The sequence below is a fragment of the Lissotriton helveticus genome, chromosome 1_1, assembly GCF_964261635.1.
Source record: "Lissotriton helveticus chromosome 1_1, aLisHel1.1, whole genome shotgun sequence".
Taxonomy (NCBI): Eukaryota; Metazoa; Chordata; class Amphibia; order Caudata; family Salamandridae; genus Lissotriton; species Lissotriton helveticus.
In genome coordinates, this window is record NC_136057.1 from 657362891 (window position 1) to 657385092 (window position 22202).

General features: G+C 41.5%; 1 protein-coding gene across 3 annotated transcripts in view; it reads right to left on the reverse strand.

Annotated features, from left to right (window-relative positions):
• Positions 1–577: 577 nt before the first annotated feature.
• The window catches only part of SEMA3E (semaphorin 3E), an 885350-nt gene continuing 863725 nt past the window's right edge, over positions 578–22202 (reverse strand). For all 3 annotated transcript variants that reach the window (XM_078674182.1, XM_078674183.1, XM_078674181.1), the window contains 2 exons: positions 20935–21074; positions 578–1958 (listed from right to left, as the gene is read on the reverse strand). In XM_078674182.1, the coding sequence (XP_078530308.1) occupies positions 1506–1958; positions 20935–21074 (593 nt within the window). In that variant the 3' untranslated portion in view covers positions 578–1505. The remainder of the gene's footprint in view (positions 1959–20934; positions 21075–22202) is intronic.

Consider the following 22202-nt stretch of genomic DNA (forward strand, 5'->3'; position numbering starts at 1 on the left):
TTAAAATGAATATATCTCTTCCATCTATAAACTCAGACGTTCATGTTAGATTTTACAACCATTTCTTTAAGTGCATTGTGTTAGGATGATGCCTGCAAATTCGCCATGCAAATTGTTTCAAAGTACACCAGAATACACTACAACTTGTTCTTTTGTTATCAACGCTTTACTCACATACAATGGTGCAGCATAATTAGCTGCAATCATTTTGTATAATGTTGCCATTTATCAGAAGCGACCTCACGTTTCCTTTTATGTTTGCTGAGTTCCAAGTCCCTTTGGACCAGATGCAGTTCAATAATTTGGAAGGCGTTTTTGTTGCCGGCCAAATATCGAGCAGAATTAGCGATCTCTTTTACATATTCCACGTGCCCCTCTGCGTTTTCAAAGATTGTTCATATCCGGACTTCTTTTTGACTTGCATCTCATTAGAGCAAATTAATATTTCAATGTCAAGTCTGCTAAAGTTGTTTTGGTATTCATTATAAAATATGTGTGTGTTCAGACACTGTACAAGCAAATTGCAGATTTTATCTCAGTCAAAGTATATGGGAAAAGAATTAGTGAACCTCGCACAAAATGTTTACAGAGGAATATTTAATGAGATGCATTTTGACAGAAAACGTGTTGCACTACGGGCTCGTATCTGGAAGCCTCCACTGTGTCCAATACGAAGATGGCAGCATCAGGTGTACGCATTTAGGATTTTCTAGACATCCCTGTTTCACTTGGGCCTGACGTGTATGGAATGACTTCTATGTATATCTCTATAGACCAAATGTTTAGTAAGCTGTGAATTAGTGACCTGGAAAAGCAGACATGCTTCATTATTTGCTCTGTTCATTAAATGATATGCTTATTAAAAAATAATAAAAGGAAAATATTTGTAGTGCCCGGGTTCACAAATTTCTGACATATTCAGGGAGAGATGTGTTTTTGTACAGAACATTATTTCGTATATAATCAGCTTTAACACACAAACACACAAAAATTATTAAGTAAGTTCCCTACAACGTGTGAGCTCTTTAAAGTTGAATATAAATGGTAATCGTGAACAACGTTTAAAATAAATACAATTTGCTAAACATTTTGCATATTAAGATATGAAACAGAAAAGGTTCCGACGAAGAAAACGTTCTTTTGCATATGTCTAGGAATTGTTTAAGCTTTTCCAAAAGAATGTATCCATCATAATGTAGAACTTTTAATAACAAAAATAATATTTTATATACATGTTCACTTTTGGGGAACAATTTGTTATTAGTCTTCTAAAGGCCTGCTGTGGGTTAACTTAGGGAGTAACTACAGGCAGTGTTCAAAAAAGGATAGGCATTTAGCAGCTATTTGGTTAGATATGACATAACTCAAGAGAATAATTAAAAAGGATGCGAGAATGTACATTTGAGTTTCTGCTCTTGCTACCAGAGAATGCTGGCACTCATCAGTTTGTTGATTACACTGGTCCGAATAGTACATATTCCGAAGAGCAGAGACAGAGAGTTTCCTTACAAGGACAATGTATGTCTTGGTAGGCGGTAATGCTCCGACCTGGTCCGTGCTTTCTTCTCTTGCGGATTAGCATACTTCCATTTTGAAGGCAACATTTTCAGCTTCCTCCTTTTCTTGTCTGTGCACCACACCTTTTCACAATATTCCTCAACTCTCTGAAAATTATTGTATCCGATGAGCTGTAGGAAATCCTTGTACCAAGGCTTGGAGGCCTGTGAGATGCTGCTCTGAACTGTGCAGGGCTGTCGATGAGATAACTCCTCATCCTCCTCTTTGTGAAACATTTCCTCCAAACGTTCTTCCACAAGAACCTCAAGTGTGATCTTCCTGATGGTGTGAACAAAGTCATGTTCAACAGCTTGACAGAAGTAGATTCCCGCATCCATTCGGTGGAGCTTTAGAAAAAGCAGGCCAAAGTCTGTTTTTACCAGTCTGTCATCTGTTTTCACCTAAAAAATACAAAATTGCATTTATGAAATACTCTAAGTGGAATCTTGACAATATTATTGTAGGCCACGGGCTAATTTATGTGCTTATTACTGTCAAGATAATTGATAAACATTGGTGGTAGTCTCAATAACAGCGCTAATTAAGCTTCTGCTTGCAGCAGGAATAGTACGGTTATTGTTCATGATACAGTTTAGGAGGTCTAAGCAAGAGGTCCCTGCTCTTAAATTGTTCAATCAGTTTGCAATATTTTTCAAGTCTCATAGAGTGTGGAAGGTACAGCTAAACTATTTTAGATGAATTTCATTGCAAGTCATGGAGGGCATTATTTATGTCGACCTCCCTTATTGTTGCCATAGGCAGCAGCAACACAATCCATATACTCACATGGAATTATCTCAACAAGAAAAGCTCAAGCTAGACTGTTTCAGATGAATTTACTACCTTTATTTAAGTATAGTGACTTGTATTTTCCCAGGTACATATATATATATATTTTATTCCTGTATATTCTATAGCACCCCTCTATATGAAGACTGCTGGGGCACATACTGTACACAATATTGTGACCATTAATGGCGATCCACTTCTTTCTTTCGCAAGATACTATCTACCTTTCCTATCTTCAAAGATATTGTCATTATCAGCTATGGCAATATTGGACCATGGTAAGAAATATCATAACCATCCCTTTCAAGCTCATATTCAAGAATGGATTTCATAGCCCACGTTACATAAAAACAAATTAAATGTATTACAAATGTAATTGTAACACCATTCAGGCAAGTTTATAAATTAAGAAAGATTTCTTTTGAGCGTTTCTCAGTGAGTGCAATATTGCAAGATGCCATAAGTTGTGTTGTGTCTGCTCAGTGTTCAATTGAGGTCTCGATCGTGCTCCGTTGCGTGTCACTGAACTCTATTCATATTATCAAATGCTTTTGCTCTGTTTTTGTTACATACTATTTATTTGTTTATGGGATAGCACATCTGACCTTTTAACAACCACATTACCTTCCACCTACTAAAAGAGATCCACCAATTGGGAAACATCCTTTACAACGCAACTTTTACCACGCAGTGCCTTTACGACGCAACTTGTACAACGCAAACCATTACAACGCATTGCGCTGGGGGGCGCTCTAGGATAGGGAATAGATTTAATTTACTATCCAACACTTTCCCTACTATCCAGGGGGACTGGAGTTGGAATAGTAAATTAAACTATTCACTATCCAGCACCCCAAAGCGCTATGCGTTGTAAAGGCATGCGTTGTAAATACCGCGTTGTAAAGGCATGCGTGGTAAAAGTATGCGTTGTATTGTCATACATCCCCACCAATTGCCCCCTTTTGACGAAAATAGTGAATGCGTCTCTCCAACCAGGATCCCTCCCTGAATGCCTGAAGACGGTCAAAGTATCCCACCAACTAAAAAAGCTGAGTACTGGCCCGAGTGACTTGAAGAACTTCCGACCTGTATCTAGTGTGCCTTTCCTGGCTAAATTGATATAAAAATGTGCCCACGATCAGCTGTGAACATACAAAGAATTCTGATCTATTAGACAAACACCAGTCGGGGTTCAGACCAGGACACAACACTGAGGTAGCTGTACTTAACATCTTAGATGATATACAACCATCAGTAGACCAAAACATATCCTGTCTCCTAATACTAATGATTTTATCTGAGGCATTCAACATGGTCAGCCACGAATGCCTCAGAGAAATTCTTGAACTCGGAATGGGTCTAGCAGGTGCTATCCTGAACTGGTTCACCTCCTTCTTGCAAAAACGACAACAAAGAGCCAAAATATGCAACACCCTACTCGATGTAGCAGACATTGATAGGGTTGTTCTGCAAAGATCTTCAATTTCACCAATGCTCTTTAAACTTTACATTGAACCACTCACTGAAAATCCTAATACAATCAGAAATCTTGTACCACATGTATGCGGATGATACTCAACCATACATTAAACTATCCTATCAAGAGGATATCCAGAGACTATAAGATACCTTGAAGAAAACTCAAGACTAGCTGGCCTGCAACCATCTAAAATTAAATCCGCAAAAAAAAAAAAAAATCATTCTTTTTCCCTCACACCTCAGTCCCCAACAACCTCAATTATGGTCTCAAAACCTCAACTAGCTAAACTGCACCCCAACCTTCTGCGACTCCAAAATATCACAAAAAATCACTAGGCATCACTTTAGACTCAAATCTAAACATGCAAGCTCACATACAAGCTACATCCAGAAGCACAAACCTAAATCTGCACATTCTAAGAAAACTGAAACCCTTCATAATGCTGGGAGACCTCAAAGAGGCGGTTCAATCTCTAGTGCTCTCAAGAATGGACTATGGGAATGCTACGCTCATAGGTCTAACCGAAAGCCATGCTAGCCTAAATGAAATCAACAATAAATGCAGCAGCAAGACTTTGAACATGCACTTGTTGTTACAATGGCATCTCTCCATCATTCAAAGCCCTCAAATGGCTCCCAGTTGAAGCTAGGATTAAATTGAAAATTGCAGGCATAAAACACAAAGCCCTACACAATGCAGACCCAAATTATATGGTGAACAGGATAGAGCTATCAGGATTCCAGTAGCAGCCACGGTCCATGCAGGTAACAGCAGTGGGGTGGTGGAGCCGCGTGGGGGGGATTTCACGGGACGACGCAGAGGGAAAATTTATTATTTGTTTAATTTTCCCTCTGCATCGTCCCTTGATATCTCCCCCCCCACTCAGCCCCACCGCCCCACCACTGTTACCTGCACAGACCGCGGCTGTCCAGTAAACTAAATCCCTTATATTTGAATCAGCGAGATTCAAAACAAGAAAAACTCAAGGTCGCACCTTCGCTGGATCTGCTCCAAAAATATAAAAACTCCTTCTTGCTCCAACGAGAGCAATTACTTCATTCAGGCTGTTCAAGAAGGAAGCCAAAGCCTTACTACTAGAAAAACATGTGTCATAATAGAACTGTTTGGCAACTGTCATCCAACCTACTCGATATTGTATACTATTTCTTTATGCCTTGCTCTTCGAACTATATACAGGCGAATGCTTCTACAACTGTCATTCACCTTATTCAATACTGTCTATGATTGTTTTATACCTTGCTCCTTAAACTCTACGTTCTGCGTATCTTAAGTGACAAATGTCTTTACTGTACTGTAACCCACATCAGCTCTCTGTGTACAGCACTCTGAAAACCGTGATGGTCATGCACATGCTTTATAAAACACTATGAATAAATTAATAAAATACAACTGAATTCTCTTTCTTCGTATGTGTTTACTTTCACTCTCTCTGAAAAAGACTCACAAATGAATTGCAAGATAAAACACATTCGGGTCGTCAATTGGTTTGTGAATCACTGTAAATAAGGCTTGCCTGGAACTCATTGTAGATTTTGAACAACCATTCTGCTTTCTAAATATTTGGAAACTCATTGTGTATCATCAGTGATTAATTTGTAATAAAAATAAGTCCTAGGTTCTGGTCAGGAGGGCACTGCAGCCTTCACCACAGATTTCCCCTAGCAGCACTGCTAATGACTATAACAACACAACTATTAACCATCACACTCCTGCTAGTGTGATAATTCACAATATTCCAGGCCCCTAAAGCTATAAGAATGGTTTGGGCGGCAGGTATTCGTCATTTTAAGTGTATATTGAATAAGTGCCGGTGTTGACAATTAATTGCCCTTGCTGAGCACCGGAAAGCATTGCCTCGAATTAAGCACTGTTTATGTATCTTACTTATGTAGCAGACGTCTGGCTCCAAATCATCACAATGTTGAATACAATAGGAATTTTAACAGAAAACGTTTGAAAAAATGATGACATCCTGTCGTTTTACAATTAATATTTTCTGCCCTCACTGATTTTTAGCCAAGTTCTTTAATAAAACTGTACCTATAACCACTTAATTCCACAATGCCGCAGTGACATAAAAAAAACTACATAGGCTTAGAACTGTGTTAACCAATATTTCCTTTATGGAATGATCTGCACCATATTCCAATAACCACAGAACACATTTGTATCAATGCATTAAATCCACCCTGTAGATGACTAAAATATACCTTCCCTGACCCTCATGTTTTGATGCAGGAGACTTGACTGGGTTAGCAAACATTATAGTATGTATCTTGTGGATTCTTCATGTCACCTAATGGTGTAGTATGTTTATCCTGAACACGTTTGACTATATCTGCTCTAACTGCACTACTAATGAACTACCCAATAAACCTTGCTTCTCACACAGACCACTGTGTCATTTCTTTCAATTCATCTGCTCCAACTTATGATGCCTAAATTCGAGCATTCTAATGTGGTTTCACAGGTAGCAGCATTACAAGTAGATGTCATCATCACATGACAGGCGCATTCAGTGATCTCTTGCTTTCTAGTGTGTGCATAGACATATCCTTATGTAAAAAGGCTTTATGGAGTAAAAAGAGGGAAATACAGGCGAAGAAGTGACTAGGGGAAGGAGGTATAAATTGAGATCAAACTACTTTCTGGGCAAGGTTGAGGTTCCCAAGGGGGAGCTACAAGCAGACCATGCCCTTCCCCCCCCAAGCAAGGCAAAATCAGAAGTAAAAACTCTGCTATCAAAGCAGGGAGGGAGCGCCCAGAGTCCCTCACTAAGGTCCTATTTAAAGTTACACCCACTCATTAACCCACAGAGTAGCATGGACCCACCTACCCTTAAAGAGGTGGAGACGGAGGTACAGACGGAATCCGCTTCACAGAGCATTGAAACTTTCACCCTACCCTCACTGACACCTGCATATGCCATCTCATTTTCAAATAGGTACTCACTCCTGAGTGACACCAACACTGCTAGTAAAGAGGTACTTGAGACTACACTATAATCAAAGGAGATTGATCACGCCGGGGGTATACAATGTAAAGAGGGAGCTAAAGATATGGATATGACAGGTCTAAATACTGTAAAATACTTACTGAGCCAGCTTTCTGCGGAGATTAAAGAGTGTTTTGCCACTTTAGAGAGTAACCAGAAAAAAATTCAAGAAACGTGCAGGAGCTTGGAGGAGAATTTAGCAGTATTAACAAAACACACAGAGGACTTAGAAGATAAAATGCTAGAGCTCGGGAAAGACGTGCAAGGTCATAGCCAAGAATTGGATAGGCTTAAAACAAAGGAAAAGAATATAGCAGACAGATTAGAGAGGATGGAAAACAACTCGAGGAGGAACAATATTCGGATTCTTGATATTAAGGAGGGTGCAGAAGGAGAGGACGTAAAAGCCTTTGTGATAGATGTCTTGTCTAAATCCTTTCCTGAAATTGCTTCTGCTTCTGTCTGGGATGCAGAAATTCATCGAGTCCATCGAGATCCTTTCAGGCTTAATTGCGGTCGTAAAAAGCCTAGGAAAATCCTGGTAAATATATTGTCGTATTCCCTCAAAGAAAAAATTCTAGGGGCAGCTTAAAATTACCAGCTACTCAGGTCCAGGACTGTTCATTTAAAATTAGATCTGGCACCTGAAGAATTACGGAGCACAGATGATGGAAGCTAGGTAAAAGGATGGACCCCCTTAGGCAACTAGGAGCTCAAGTCCAGCTGAGGTTACCAGCATACCTTAAAGTGATGAGAGCCAATAAATTGTACAACTTTCACTCCCCGGAGGAGGTATATGAATTCCTGGTAGGTTGTAAGGCAAGTGGTTAGCTGAGTTGAACCATGAGAAACCAAAAAAAAAAAAAAGAGTTACAGAGTAATAGAGTAAGATAAACGGAGGCGGGGAAGCGAGTACTTTAAATGTTTATATGGAAGACGGGTGTGGGTTTGCAGCTCGAATTGGCGACAGCCAATAAGTAGGCAGCGAGGGTTCCCAGGGGAGGAGGGTGGATGGGAAGGGGGCACAGGGATGGTGGAGGGGTGTACGGTGCGGAGCATAGGGTTTTTTTTAATGGAAAAAGTGTCCTCAAATTACATAGCCAATGCTATTGAAAATAGAAGAACTAGGGAATCTAATTATGGTGATAGAAATCTGATCATAGGAAGTGAGCGTTTGGGCATATTATGTTGGAATATAAATGGTTTAAGAGTGAAAAGGAGACAGAGACTGGTCATTGAATGTTTGAAAAGCACCCCTATGAATGTTCTAATGCTTCAGGAGACTCATCTAATGAGGTCAGAGGGCTTGGCTCTATTTAATAAGCAGAAATGGGTAAATTAGGTAAAAGCTACAGACCAACAATGCTGTTGTAAAGGTGTGGCAATAGTTATTAAAAATAACTAGGTAGAACACAGGCAGACACTAAAGGACGTTGGGTTGTTGCAGAGATAAAAATCCGGGGCAACACCTATACTTAGCTAGTTACTATGGGCCAAATGAGGATGAGGTTAGTTTTTTTGACAATCTTTGTTACGCCCTGCTAGATTTCGAGGCCCCATTGATAATAGGTGGGGATTTCAATCTACTATTGAACAATGAGTTGGTTAGGTCTTCCCTTCGCACTCAAACTTATGCGCCCCGTGTCAGAGCCTTAGTTAGAAAACTTAAATTTATGTGATGTATGGCGAAAAAAAGGGAAATGTAAGGGACTATTCATTTTTCAGTAAAAAGAATGGTCACTACTCCAGGATAGACTACATTTTTATGGATTGTTTGGAAGTAGATAACGTTAAAAAAGTGGAATATTTGCCAACTCACATATCAGATCATAGTGCAATAGAACTAAGCATGGAGCTCCCCTCTACTCCACTAGGTAAAAGGTGGACATTAAATAGAAGACTGCTGTTACGAACTGATGTAATGGAGAAAATTAAATTAGATGCGGTAGCCTTTTTTAATCAAAATCTAGAGTCTGCATCTATCCATGTGGTTTGGGGCTCTTTCAAAGCATGGCTGAGAGGAATGCTGAAGTGGGCGGCTGCAGGGTGGGTTAAATCAGAAAAAGAGAAGACAGCTTCATTGGAGGAGCGGTTGAGAAAATCTGAAGCAAGATTAAAGTCCAGTCAAGTTCAGGGGGAAGAAAAAGATAAATTGATGGGTACACTGGAGGATCTGCAATGTGAATATAGGTTAACATTGGAAAGAATTATGCTACAGAAGTGGGTAGCAAGTAAAATGAGAGAGTTTGGCCAGGGTGAAGAATGTGGTAAACGGCTAGCTATAAAGAGTGGAGTGGACAGGTCTCAAAACTTTATTACCAGGATTAGACTAGAAAATGGCGATGAATCCTCCGCTCAGTTCTCGGATAATAAGAGTGAGATTGAGAGGGAATTTTGAAAAATTTTCAAGTCCTGTATAGGGAAGGTCTAGAGCCAGATAAAACAGCCCTAGATCTTTGGCTGGCTCAGAAACAGCACCCCAAAGTGAGCCCGGAAGGATTAACACTACTTAATCAAGATATAATAGGGAGTGAAATCATGGAAGCAATTAAGAAAAGCAAAAAAGGCAAGGCAGCTGGCCCAGATCTGATTCCAAATGAGATCTACCTGTTATTTATGGATGAAATCATCCCTGATCTTAAAACCCGGTAAAGATCCCACACAATGCCAGTCATATCACTTGATATCTTTATTTAACTCTGACTATAAAATCTTTACCAGTATCATCAACGCATGATTAAGTAAAATAGCGGGGGCAATAATGCATGATGATCAGAAGGGTTTCCTCCCCGGGCGGCAGATGAAGCATCTTGTCATCTCCCTACTTGGTGCAATAGACCTGGCAACTGCGGCTAGAGTTCCATTAACAATTATAACACTGGACGCTGCAAAAGCTTTTGATCACGTTAATTGGCGTTATCTGTCTAGTGTATTAGAGGCTTTTGGGTTCGACCGCACCCTTAGAGGTCTGTTAGGGAAAATATATAGTAAACCACGAGCCCAAATATTAGCAAATGGGATCCTTTCATTTCCAATATCAATAGGGAGAGGTACCAGACAGGGCTGCCCGCTGTCCCCGACACTCTTTGATTTATGTATGGAGCTGTTCGCTCAAAGTCTTAGGTTAAATAATGAAATACAGCCCTTTTTAATGAACAGTTTCTCAAGGAAACTTGCCCTATATGCGGATGATTTAATTCTTTTTACATCTAATGTCAACCAAGCCCTACCAAGTCTATTAAGGGAAGTACAGGTATTTTGTAAACTGTCAGGCTATGAGATCAATAATAGTAAAACTGAGATCATGACATGGAACTCGGAAGTGCAGGGTTTCAGGGTGTCAAAGGAGAGAAGGTATCTGGGAATCACCATTACACAAGAGCTGTCTGAACTTCCTAAAACAAATATAGCCAAAGTATCTAAAGAAGTCGATACGCTTCTGAAAAGATGGCAGAATCTACAGCTGACACTCTATGGCAGGGTTAATCTGGTTAAAATGTGTGTTCTGCCGAAGTTCACTTATCTTTTTAATAATATCCCTTTGACTTTTGACAAAATTCTCTTAAACAAAATCCAGGGTAGTATCTCTTCCTTTGTTTGGGCTGGTTGGTAAGGTGATCAGACTCTCCTGCAAAAAGCTCAGAAAAAAATTGGCACACAGAGGTTTGAGTCTACCAGACCTACAGATATACTGTTGGGCATACCAATTGCAAAACAGCAGAATGCTCCTAAATAGGCTGGATGATCATCTGATGGGCCACATGTTTAAGGCTATGTTGCACGAGAGTCCAGCTGAGGGTTTCATGTACAAATTTGGCAACTCAATTTTTTTTTTTTAATTTGCTTAAAGCTTCTACATGCTGCTGCCAATCTATGGTTTGATTGTCGTAATATTTTAGGCATTCCCTATTACAGTGAGTGGGCACTGGTGTGGGACTCCACAGGCACTCCGGAATGTTTGAACAATGTATTATCCCAACCTTTGAAAGAGGCAGGGGTGAAGAGGTGGGGCGATATAGTTGAAGGAAACAGCTGTCTCTCGTGGGATGCCTGGAGCCTTCTAACTAAAAACAGCCTCTCCAGATTTAAATATTATCAAATATCCACCTGGTGTGAACACCAACACTGGCAATTCCCAGGAGACTGTGCAATGGAAGAGGATCTCCAGGACGCAAACCCAGGGAAGAGGGAAATCGCTCCTTGGTACAATTACTTACTGGAGGCAGCGGACAGGAAACTGGACCCCCCCCCAAAAAAAGGTCTGGGATAAGTGCTTGCCAGATGAAGAGCTTCAAACGTTATGGCAAGTATCTTTGGATAAATTATATTGTTTAATTGAATCTGCTGCACTAAGAAAGAACCACCTCTTTACCATTAACTGGATATATTGGTCTCCGCTCAAGATATCCAAAATGAGAGGAGCAGGAGAATCAAGCTGCACAAGATGCCATGCCCAAGAGGCGGACGACATTCATATGTTTTTAACCTGTTCAGTGTTGGAGGATTATTGGAAGAATGTGGGTAAGACCCTGACTGAAATACTTGGTAAAGAAATAGAATAGAGGTAAGCCTTGTAATATTTTTTGGTATAGTACAGCCTTTAGAGGCGGAGGACGTTATCACCATTGAACACGGTAAATTAGTGTTTTAATTGATTCTCTTGGCGAGCAGAGAAATTTGTAAAAAGTGGTGTCAGGCAGATCCCCTTCCTGGAGGGAATGGTGGAATCAATTAGCTATTTTAAAGATTTAGATCAAAAGGTTAATTGTTTTAGTAACAGAAGAGAGCATGGCCTTTTTGTGATTATTAGATCAAGAGTAACGTGGAGGGTGGGCAGAATCGTTTAAAGAACTGTCCAATGATTACACCTCTCGGTCAGCCTACGATGTGCAATGTGGCTTTTCCCCCATAGAACATCAGCTGAGATCAGACCCGCTAAGTTATAAGCATTTGGGTTGCTGCCATTGAGAGGATGCTTATACAATAGCATGGAGGTTATATGACAACTTTAAAAAACAAACAAAAAAAACATATTTAACAGGTTGTGTCTGTACACCTAAAGAACTACCAAAGGCTGTTTTTCACTGCCAAAAAGTCTTTCATGCTACACTAATTAGAGACTGTAGGTAGGTAATAGACTATTGTTTAGATTTCTTAAAATGATTTACAATAATACACACAGATAAAAGATACAACATAACAAATGAATGAATGTGTAACTACACCAGACTATTGAAAGAAACATTAAAACCGTTACTTATCGACAAGAATCTCGTCAGTTTCATGAATTAATCCAACACTAATATTACAAAAAGAAAGTTGTGCGATATTATCAAACAGTGATAAGAAGGTCAGAATACATTTTGAAAACACTCTTCCATAATAGCAATACATTTCATCACACACTCGATTATTTCCCGCCGAACTCCCCTTAAAATTTGGTTGCATCTTTAAGTATTTTCATTCCATATAATCTAAACAGTGATTTAAAAAATATTTTCTGAATGCCAAACAATTTAGTGCAAATGTAAAGAACATGTTCAATTGCTTCTTTACTCATAGAGCAGAGGCCATAGTGACATATGATTCATTGATGTATTTCATGAACCCTCGAATTGGATAAGTGGAATATAAAGGAGACAAAACCGTAAAAAAAAAAAATCTTTCACTGATTGATTTAATTGGTCAAGACAGTTCTGGCGTACATTGTTAGAGGCTGCTACTGTAGGAAACTGAGTTATTGGTTGACGGGGTGAAACCCTACTCAAGCAGCAACCACAAACTCTGTCAAGTTGAAACACAAGCAAACTCCAAATTAACCTGAGCTCGACCCTGTGGTAGCTTGACACAAAAGTAATCAGGCTTAATTTAGAGGCCATGTGTAAAATATGTATGTAGCACTTCAAACAGTAATACAGAGAAAACACAACACAAGTAAAATCAAAAACCAATTTAGAAAAATAGAGTAAAATAAAATAAACGTATTTAAGACTAAAACGACAAACATCCAATCAGTAGAACGAGAGATATGCAATTTTAAATATTTCAGGTAAGTATACTGCCTAAAAGCACAAACGACTATCTAGTCATGCGAGACCAAGTGAAAGTTACAAGTTCTGGCCATCATGATGGAGCACAGGCTGGATACAAGGGCAAGGTTGGCTCAACTGAAAGAGTTATCTTCAAAGTCTAGTGCCAAAAGTCCAGTTCGCTGTGGAAGAAGCCGTGAGGTGCAAGGAGGGCATCGCAGGTGCTCGTTATTGTAGCGCAAGGAGCACGTCGGACGTTGCAGATGGTTGTCACTGTAGCATGAAGATCCTGTGGAGTGTTAAGAACGGTCATCGCCGAAGATTCATGTTGGCGGTTACAGCGGGCTGGCACTGTTGAAGTACGAATTGCAGATCTCGAGTTGCTGGTCATCATTGGGGCTCACTGTAGCGCAAGGCCTAGGGTTTGCTATAGCTTCATGTTGGTGGTCGGCATGGACGGTATGATCTTGGCATGAACAGGCCTATTTGTGGTCGCATAGAGCCAAAAACGTCAGGATTTCTCCTTTCTTTGAAGAGGGAGTTCAGTTGATGCCACACCAAGGGTCCAGAACCTAAGAGGGGCCTCTTTGGGAACAGGAACTCACTCCAGCAGAGGCCAACAGGGCTAAGACAAGTCCAGTTGCAGGTTCAGGTAGCAGGTCATCCAGGCAGATGCAGCGAGGCCTCCGAATCTCATGTTCCTTTAACTCAGAATAGGAGGGTAGTCAGCTGACCCTTAGAGTCACTTTAGCCTAGGCTGAATGGTACAGGTCCAGTCTTCTTTCTTAGCATGCAGGGTGGCACAGTAGTTGAACAGCAGTATGGCAGTCCTTCTGACAGCAGAGTAACACAGGAGTCCTTCTTCTGTAGTACCTAGAGGTCCAGAGATGTATTGAAGAGTTGGGTCTCAGTGTCCATTATTTATACTTGGTGCTCACTTTGAAGTAGGAGAAGGTTCTAGTGGCTTTTGCCCCAAGAGGTGCTTGAAATATACTTCCTCCCTGCCTTGGCCTCAGCTTGTCTGGGGTCACAAAAGACTAGTGTCAATCCCTTTATGACTGTGCTCAGACAGAACCTTTGTGATGTGAAAGTGAGGTCGGTGACAGCTCTCCCGCTCTTCATGTCAAATATGGCCCATCCTGCCAATGCTAATCCTCCTTTTGTCTTACTGTCTGGGAGAAATATACAAAGACCAACTGCCAGCTACATCTAGTCATCTGACCTAGGATAGAGATACCAAACGGTTAGGACAAGAAAATTCCCACTTTCAGAAGAGTGGCTTTTTCAGAATTGGGACATTACCGTTAAGGAGAGCTTCAAACTGCAATTCTTCAGACACCAAACTAGATATTCCTACTTGCTCCCAATTGAAAGTTAGCACTTATTTAATGTAATAAAGTAACCTAATTTAATCTTATGGGAGTGGTCGCCGTTGCAGTAGTGAAACATTTAAGTGGTTTTCACTATCAGGACATGTAAAAGTTAATGGCACATGTTCAGCTTTATAAATAAATAAACTCTATTGACTGGTTAAAGCCTCTCCTAGGGGTGATATATATGTGTTGAAAAAAGGTTTGGGCATGGCAAAAGGTTTATTTTGTCTGGTCAAAATGGCAGCTTAAACTGAGCACACAGGCGCAATGGCAGGCCTGAGGCAAGTTTAAAAGGCTCCATAAATGGGTAGTCATGCAGGCCCAATAGCTTCATTTACAGGCTCCTGGTCGTTTAATACCACTTTACTAGGAACTTACACATAAATTAAATTTGCCAATTGCGTGTAAGCCCATGTTACAATATTTTAGGGAGCGAGCACAAGTAATTTAGCAATGGTTAGCAATTAGTAGTCCTAGGGTCAGCAAATACGAAGTCAACAAAAACATAAGAATAGAAAGCAAAAAGGTAGGGGGGAAACCACACCAATGATGTCAGGTCCAACAGTAACCATCCATGCTTTCTTCGCTTATTATGGTGGGGATCGGCAATATTCTATTTCCTGTGGGTTTGTGGTTCAATCAATGGATTTGGAAAGCACCAGAACCCCACAACAGGGTGACAGGCTCCTACCCATGGCATTTGAAAAGCTGCATATGAAAGTGGATTTTAATGGCTTCATAAAAGGAAGAAGCTCCTGAATGTGCTGCCCATTATTCAGAAGGGCATTCACTATCATTGGAAAGGGCTTTACCCCTGCTTTTTTCCTTACATATATTGGGACTACCAACAAGTAATTACTTTCTGATCGCAGGAATCTTTTGTAACAGCAACATGTAAAACTTTGTTTGAAATACTCAGGGGCAGTGACCACCTAGAGTGAACTGTGACCCAAGCTGTGTGCTTCTCACCAACGATCCATTCAGGTGAGTAACATCCTAGGCCCAGATTTATTAAGGGCCTACATCTCCGTTGCAAAACGCGTGGCGACGCAAGACAACACAAGCCCTTAAGTTAGATTTACTATGCCAGCAGAGCCACCTTGCACCATGGAGCAAGGCTGCATGCGTTGGCACTTGGCAGCCACAACTGCACCAGTGGAGAGAGAGGGAGAGAGAGAGAGAGAGAGAGAGAGAGAGAGAGAAAGAGAGAGAGAGGGAGAGAGAGCAGGAACGTGGCTTATGTTATTAATGATGGCGCATTACTGCTCTCTCCATTTGTCGCAGCGTAGCAAGTTGTCCTGGTAGGCTGCGTTGCGTCAAATATTGATAAATCTAGTTCCCAGTTTTTATAGTATTTAAACTAAAGTCAGGGACTCATCATTGCTTTCAATAGGGCAGTTACACACTTTAAAGAATTAGGCAACATTTTCCAGTTGAATAATTAATTCTCAGGGTATGTTAAAAATGGGCCCGCACAATTGCATATAAGGTTTCGTAAAACGTTGCGGTTGCACAGCGCTGCACATTCTTTCTCTATGCCAAACCTGCATCCAGACATGTCATATTTAGCCAGAGGAGAGCAATGGCGCAGACAAATGTGACCAATTACTTCATTTCATAAAAAGCAAAATTCCCTTGAGCTACCTGAGCTGCTGCAGAAATCACAGTTGCATCTTCAATTACTATCCGTGGGAGCCATGAAAATGCAAGGATTCAGGATCCCTGAGGGGCAAGTGTATAAATAGGACGCACTCACGGAAGGAAGCAGCTCGCCCATGCATCGCAAAACAAGAAACCAAATCAAAAGGACATTATGACAAGATTGCTCAATTTGATACAGAATTAGAAAAATGAGGAACGGGCGGTATTTGTCAGCAGCTGTTCGAGAGTTGCGAGGAAGGCAATATGTCTGCCAAAGAAGCAAGAAAGGAATTTATTACACTGACTATATTTCTAAATTTTAACATGCATTTCTCCACACACAAGATTGGCTCAGAGGCTCTCAGCACAATAGTCGAAAATTGAATGATAACTGCAGAAGGATAAGGAAATATAAACATGGGCAAAAACTCATCAGAGCCATTGTTCCCTGAAGCAATGCGAGAGTTGACAAAGTGCTAATGGGAAAAAACAGCGCAGCGAAGAGTGCCCACGAAAACAAGAACAAGAAGGGAGCGTAAAAGACTATTAGCACTTTGTTTGCTACAAGCCAAATACCGAAATAAAATACATCGTTTAAAACAGCATGGGAAAAAATATGCTGACCTTGACGAACATTTTTGTGTAAATCATACACAGCAAAGAGAACAGAAACAACGCTAGCCGGGGATTGGTGTCCTGTCTCATGCATTTCTTCTGCACGCATCTTTTGATTATAATAATGCTTCCTGAGGTGGCTTATGTCAGGGGAGGCCGCACCTGGAAATGTTTGGATGACTCGACGTTATCTGCTATCTTCACTCAGAACAAGTAGCGAAACCAAACATCTGATATGAGCGAATCAGAATGGGGTGCAGTGTCAAAGGCACAGGTACATACCAATATCCTGGGCGTGAGATGTACTGGCTGGGAAAATGTATATATGAATATCCCGGGTGTGGTATCTACTGGTTGGGAAAATGTATATAGTAATATCCTGGGTGTGGTATGTACTGGATGGAAAAAAGACCTCATATTCTGAGCTGGTATTTGGAAAGTGGAAAATTACGTGTGAAATAACTGACAATGCACCTATTTCCCGCAAATTTTTTGTGTCTCCCCAGAAAATTCCGGCATATTGGACTGGCTAACATTTTGCATAGAGATGCAAATTTGCCCCTCTACATAATCAGGGCCAAAATGTAGTTGAATGTGAAACTGCTGGAGTTTAAGTGAATTTCAGGCTTGGGTGAAGGACAACTGACAGGCTACGTTAAACAGTGAGCAGTTGGCAGGGGCCAGGCTTAGAAAGAACAGCTAAATAGTGGAGGGGTAATAGTCCCCTTGATCTGAAAAGTGAACAAAACCAGGATTCCTGCTTGAGTCCCATTTGGAATTCGTTGACTAGGTGACTGCGCTTACAAAACACTATGGCCATCAGAGCCATATGTCTCCAATAGATCGCGGTCACCAATGTGGACCCATTTCTATAACTCTGACCTGAGACAGCACACTACGAGAACTCATTGAGTTTAGGAGCAAGTGATGGCTTCACTCATGGAGCTGTATGCTGCTTGTTTAACTTGTAAATGTATCACATTTAGTGGGATACAAATAGATATCATCCTGTACCTAATTGACAGGGAGTGAGAGCTCTCCAGTTGATTGATGTCGATGAGCCAGAATAAGTGCAAGACTCCTTTTACTTTTCATCTATGCATTTTTTGAAGTAAACTATTGTGAGTTTTAAGTAAGGATTAATTAATATTAATATGACTAATTTAAAGATGATAACCTTTGTCAAAAAACTTAAATTGCGCCCAAAAATAACACCGCGCAGCAAGTGACAGAGTGCACATAAGTAGGGCCAGAAATCCAGGGAAATTCCCCAAAAACAAACTTTGTGCAGGCCTCAAAAACACCACATATCTCCAATAGCTAATTTAGTAGCGCTGGCCTTCTAGCATCATTTATTCATATTTGAAAGTGTTTATATACATAAAAGCAGCTCCATGAAAATAAAGACCCTTCCCATACTCCCCTGCTGTGTCTCTCCGGTTCTTTTACTCTAAAGAATCTTTCGTGGCATTTACTTTGCACGCCAGTCCTGAGGCGTGCTGTGAGAGACCCGCTTCATTCAGAGGAAAGTGCAAACAGGACAACAGCTTCGGCATTCTTTTCTTCCAAGTTATTGGAACGCACTGACCCGCTGCACCCACTCTCAGCCTCTGTGCTTCTATTACTGTGACTACACGGAGGAGCTGCGATGACTTCATCGACGGATCCATGGCCCGGCTGAGAACGGATACATGCAGCTGAAGCGTCTAGGGGACCCGGGAAGGGTTCAAACTTTCACTTGCACAGCTTTTGCCATAAGAATATTCCTCGCCCACACGCTCAGGGCCCTACTTGGGACACAAGGACTGGGTGGAATCACTTACCTGCATGTCGTGGACAGGGCATGCTGGTACCTGTAGTCAGCTGACGCTGCTGCGGTGCTGTTCGTGAATCCAACCCCGCCCACCTGAACAGCCAATCCAGGCGGGACAGAAGGACATTAAATAAAGACTCTTCTGGCGATTTCAAACTGTAGCTGGGGCTGGCATCTGAGGAAGGTATTGCACCGAAACGCGTCATGCTAGCAGCTCCATGAAAATAAAGACCCTTCCCATACTCCCCTGCTGTGTCTCTCCGGTTCTTTTACTCTAAAGAATCTTTCGTGGCATTTACTTTGCACGCCAGTCCTGAGGCGTGCTGTGAGAGACCCGCTTCATTCAGAGGAAAGTGCAAACAGGACAACAGCTTCGGCATTCTTTTCTTCCAAGTTATTGGAACGCACTGACCCGCTGCACCCACTCTCAGCCTCTGTGCTTCTATTACTGTGACTACACGGAGGAGCTGCGATGACTTCATCGACGGATCCATGGCCCGGCTGAGAACGGATACATGCAGCTGAAGCGTCTAGGGGACCCGGGAAGGGTTCAAACTTTCACTTGCACAGCTTTTGCCATAAGAATATTCCTCGCCCACACGCTCAGGGCCCTACTTGGGACACAAGGACTGGGTGGAATCACTTACCTGCATGTCGTGGACAGGGCATGCTGGTACCTGTAGTCAGCTGACGCTGCTGCGGTGCTGTTCGTGAATCCAACCCCGCCCACCTGAACAGCCAATCCAGGCGGGACAGAAGGACATTAAATAAAGACTCTTCTGGCGATTTCAAACTGTAGCTGGGGCTGGCATCTGAGGAAGGTATTGCACCGAAACGCGTCATGCTAGCAGCTCCATGAAAATAAAGACCCTTCCCATACTCCCCTGCTGTGTCTCTCCGGTTCTTTTACTCTAAAGAATCTTTCGTGGCATTTACTTTGCACGCCAGTCCTGAGGCGTGCTGTGAGAGACCCGCTTCATTCAGAGGAAAGTGCAAACAGGACAACAGCTTCGGCATTCTTTTCTTCCAATTTATTGGAACGCACTGACCCGCTGCACCCACTCTCAGCCTCTGTGCTTCTATTACTGTGACTACACGGAGGAGCTGCGATGACTTCATCGACGGATCCATGGCCCGGCTGAGAACGGATACATGCAGCTGAAGCGTCTAGGGGACCCGGGAAGGGTTCAAACTTTCACTTGCACAGCTTTTGCCATAAGAATATTCCTCGCCCACACGCTCAGGGCCCTACTTGGGACACAAGGACTGGGTGGAATCACTTACCTGCATGTCGTGGACAGGGCATGCTGGTACCTGTAGTCAGCTGACGCTGCTGCGGTGCTGTTCGTGAATCCAACCCCGCCCACCTGAACAGCCAATCCAGGCGGGACAGAAGGACATTAAATAAAGACTCTTCTGGCGATTTCAAACTGTAGCTGGGGCTGGCATCTGAGGAAGGTATTGCACCGAAACGCGTCATGCTAGCAGCTCCATGAAAATAAAGACCCTTCCCATACTCCCCTGCTGTGTCTCTCCGGTTCTTTTACTCTAAAGAATCTTTCGTGGCATATATATATATATATATATATATATATATATATATATATATATATATATATATATATATATATATATATATATACATAAATACTTATATATGTATAGTAGGTGCCACTGTGTAGCTGTGTTCTACTTTGTGTCCTACACATGCATAATGCTGTAATAATTAAACACCATACCTTGGCTGTAACACTGTAACCTGTAACCTGTGTCCTGCCAATCTGTGTCTTCTTCTTAATTCTCTTGTAGACAGCAGACCTATGGGTCCACCTGTTTCAACTCCCTCTGCATCCTTTGCAAGACCTTCAAGTGGATACAACCTGAAGCCAGAAAGGCCGCCAACCACGCCCTCATCACGAGCAGACTGGACTACGGAAACACCCTCTATCCGAGAATCAACAAATCCCTGCTATAGAAACTCCAGATCATCCAAAACACTGCTGCCAGACACGTCCTCGGCACCCCACAACAGGAACACATGAACCAACACCTGCAAGATCTCCACTGGCTCCCCGTCAGAAAGAGTTACCTTCAAGTTACTCACCTACGCCCACAAATCCCCCCCGCAACATCCAACCCAAATACCTCAATGAAAGAATCTCCTTCCATGCACCCAAAAGAAACCTCGCCTTGGCAATGACCCCATGCATCTGCAGAACTAGAGGCGGGGGTAGAGCCTTCTCCCACTGTTGCAGCCAAAACCCGAAATGAACTCCCTGTCAACATCAGAACCTCTCCCACTCTGCACACCTTCAGGAAGACCCTCAAGACCTGGCTTTTTGGCCAACCCTGAGCTGCATCCTCCCCGACCCCTTCCCCAGCGCCTTGAGACCCTCACGGGTGAGAAGTGCGCTTATAATCCCCTGATTGATTGATTGATTGATGGGTGATGAAAACATCAACTTTCCCTACTTCATATGTGAGATACCTCTTCATTTACCTTTACCTTGCATTTAAGGACAATATATTTATCCATTTGGGTGAAGCTAAAGGTCTCTGTATTTTTTGTATTTCAGCTCTTTCAATTTTAAATGCTGTGACCAATGTGGATACATAATTACCTCTTCTTTCCTTGTTTCATGGGCTCGCTGGACAAACCATATAACCTTGGCTTGCAGGGATCTAGGCATGCACTCCAGAAGAGTGTTGTTGTATTCAATTCCATACACAAGAAGCTCTTCCGTCTTGGTCACGGTTTCGTCTGTGAACATAAAGATCACCATTGTTACTCTACGTGTAAGTTAAATAGCCTTCTTATATTCCTTTAGGGGTGCTGTCTTCAAAAAAGTTACTCAACGGAAATGAACCATGTTACAAACCATGTGCTGTTTTTATAGTTTTGATCACATCAACACAACATGTTGACTAAACATTAACATTTTACTTGTAAGTGATCCGTTTCCCTCAAACTCCAATATCATATAAGGTATGATACATCCTCTAATATGGCAGAATATCAGCTTGATATAAGACATCAGATCAATGGAATATGTACACTTACGTTACAAAGCAACAGATTACTGAGCTGGCCTTCCATGATTAACTCCTTTTTCAACGCATGGCATCTGTTGCCTTTAGATGCTCACGATGGGAACTGGGCAGCCGGCTTCCATGGCATTAATACTTGGTCATTTTTTTACTTACTTCAAAGGTGACAATTGTTTAAGTGTTGATACTGATTAAAATTCCAATCATTGTATAACTTTGCATGCATGTATGGGCTTGCTGTAGAAGGTAGACCATCTTCCTTCAAGCGCATAATAGAACTTCTAATGAAGGTGTACTTTTTTACGGCTTTACGAGTGGTAAATATATAACTTGTTTAGAAACATCCATGCAATGCCAGCGAGTTGCTTTACAATGGTTTCAAGTTTCAAGTTTAATTTATTTGCATAGTTAATTAAAACCATTGCAATACAAAAAATATACTCATTTTAAAAACTGTCAAGTACATAATTAAAACTCTAGTATCTAAAAAGCCATATTGTCTGAATTCCCGAATCATATACTCAGAGTGTTTACAGACCCCTTGCGTTTATACAAGTGCTATTTCTGTTTCGGTTCCTATTGTCGGTATTTCTGGCATCTTGCTGCCGCACAGTCTCAGATTTACAATGGGTTGGAGAGTTCTCCCCACAGGGACCTTGAGTTTGTCTAGGGAAGGTGCAACCACCCACTAGTACATGTGAGAATTTCACATTTGTGCATTTTAATATTTTGATCTGTGTTCAAATACAATTTTACAAAATCCCCCCCACAAAAAAATATTTACTGTGATTGCCAGGCATATTTTGTCTGTTCTTCAACTTTAATGGTCTGGGATCTTCTT